General features: G+C 49.6%; 1 protein-coding gene across 1 annotated transcript in view; it reads right to left on the bottom strand.

Moving 5' to 3' along the window:
• The window catches only part of sulf2b (sulfatase 2b), a 45292-nt gene that overhangs the window by 14308 nt on the left and 28484 nt on the right, over positions 1-2500 (bottom strand). The window contains 1 exon segment of the mRNA XM_062541532.1: positions 128-256. Within this exon segment, the coding sequence (XP_062397516.1) occupies positions 128-256 (129 nt within the window).

Below are 2500 nucleotides of genomic sequence, written 5' to 3'. Positions count from 1 at the left end.
CAACAACAACAACAACAACAACAACAACAACTCATCCCGGACAAAATGCAAACCTACTTACAAATGCACATACACACACCAAACACACCCAAACTCACACATAACTGAAGAACATGAGTAGTCCTACCTGTTAGCTTGCCGGTCAGTGTCCAGCAGCTTTAGGATGGACTTGCCGTCCATGTCGGGCGGAATGTCCAGCCCAGCGATGTCCAAGATGGTGGGCGCCAGGTCGATGTTCAGCACCATGTGGGGGTTGCTATGGAAACAGAGATGGACGGCACCAGACAGTTAGAAGGCATGCTTGTATGTGTGTGTGTGTGTGTGTGTGTGTGTGTGTGAGTGTGTATGTGTGTGCATGTGTGTGTGTGTGTGTGCTCACACGTCACACTGGAGCCAGGGGGTAGGGCAGGGGGAGAAACTAGAGATAAGTGTGTGTGTGTGTGTGTGTTTGCGTGTGTGTTTAAGTGTGTGTGTATGTGTGTGTGTATAAGTGTGTGTATCTGTGGTGTGCACTTGTGTGTGCTCTAATCTGTGAGTGTGTGAGAGAGAGACAGTCACAAAGGGTGAAAGATGGATGGGCAGATATAAAAAGTTGTTTTGGAGGGGAAGAGGGGGTTCATTTGGCCTCTCCCTCTCCGGTCTCCCAGAGCTACTGGCCGTCTCTGGTGGAGCCCTAAGCCCGGCCAGAGGAGGGATGCCAGGAGAGACACACGCTGGATTTAGCCAGATTACCCTGGAGCACATCCAGCCACTGCCACTGGGCAAAAAAGGCAGAGAATTTCAGTCTGTGTGTGTGTGTTATGAGCATAGTGTGTGCTAGTCAGTAAGTTTCTTCGTGAATAGATGCAGTATATATGTGTGATTGAATGTACATTTATGTTTATGTGTGTGCGCTCAGATTTATCTGAGGGTTTCTCACAGGTCAAAGTGGTGCTTTAGCAGCAAACAAAGGGAACAGTATGTCCACAGATCTTGGTGTGCTTTTCACTCTGTGTGTGAGGTAGAGAGAGAAGGAGTGTGTCTGTGTGTGTGTGTGTGTGTGTGTGTGTGTCCATGTGTGTGTGTCCGTGTGTGTGTGTCCGTGTGTGTGTGTGTCCTAGTGTGTAATAGGGCAGATTGATTCACCATGGGGATAATCCCAAACACCATACACTCACCTGCTGACTCCATCGCCCAGTCCTCACACCCTTACAAGACCTCCTCTCTCCCTCTCTCTCTCTCTCTCCCTCCATCTCTTCTCTTCTCCTCCCTCCACCCCATCTCTTCATCACTCTCTCTCTCTGCTCAGCTCACACTCTGCAGCGCTGCCATTTGCTTTATCTGTGTTTACATCCCTCTCTTTCCCCCTCCCTTCCCCTCTACACAAAAGCCTCTATCCTTTCTTCTGCCCCAATGCCATCTTTCCCCCCTCTCTCTCTCTCTCTCTCTCTCTCTCTCTCTCTCTCTCTCTCTCTCTCTCTCTCTCTCTCTTGTTCTCTTGCTAGCCTCACACCCAAATGGAGAGAGATCTCATGATCTCCGCATGAGATGGCTTTGGCCGGCTTAATCTGCTTTTCTGGGAAGCAGTTAACATGGGAGCACTGAGTGCACGAGTAAACAAGCTAAAGGCTAATGCTATTAAACGCAGCCTCGTGCCGCTCGGCACAGACAAGACCAGGGCCGTCTGCCTGTCTCTCTGTGTGTGTGTGTGTGTGTGTGTGTGTGTGTATGTGTGTATATTCACGTATTACGCACGTATATTCATGTATTACTGTGTTGACTGTCTGTGTGTTTTTCTATGTGTTTTATGCCCACAGTATACAGTATGTGTGTGTGTGTGTGTGTGAGTGCTCCTGTGTGTGTGTGTGTGTAGGGGCAGGCAGAGAGTCCAGTAGGGCCAGCAGGGTTTGGAGGTATCGAGGACAGCAGAGTCTTAAACCCTTCAACACTGGGCAGAACTAGAGGCCTGTGGGCCTGGCGTTGCCAAACAGGCCCAGGACCCAGTGCCAGAGCAAACAGTAGAGGCACTCAGAGCAGCCAGGCCAGAGGAGTCCCCATTAGAAACTAACCAGATGGATCCCACCTCCGCCTGCACTCCAAATGGAGAAAGTTTATTGTGTTTGCTCTCTCTCTCTCTCTCTCTCTCTCTTTCTCTCATTTCCTCCCTCTTTCTGTCTATCTTTCTCATTGTCCCCATCTCTACCCCTTCTGTCGCTCATTTCCTCTCTCCATCCATCCCTCTCTCTCGATCCCTCCCTCCCTCATTCTTTCACTCTCTCTCTCTCTCGTTCTCTTTCTCTGTTGGCTTACTCTTTCTATGTTTCTGGCACAGGCTGTCTGTGCTTTTAATCCCACTGTGTGCATCCCATCATGTCTTTGTTCAATCCTCGGGGGGAAATTAAAAAGAGTGGAACACGTGTACTGTGCTTAGATTCACACACAAACACACAGACACACACGCACACACGTGCCCACACACACACACACACATGCATGTACGCATGCACACACAGACACACAC

This window comes from Sardina pilchardus, chromosome 7 (assembly GCF_963854185.1).
Source record: "Sardina pilchardus chromosome 7, fSarPil1.1, whole genome shotgun sequence".
Classification (NCBI taxonomy): domain Eukaryota; kingdom Metazoa; phylum Chordata; class Actinopteri; order Clupeiformes; family Clupeidae; genus Sardina; species Sardina pilchardus.
The sequence above is the reverse complement of the archived record's forward strand: the minus strand, read 5'-3'. Positions and strand labels throughout refer to the sequence as shown.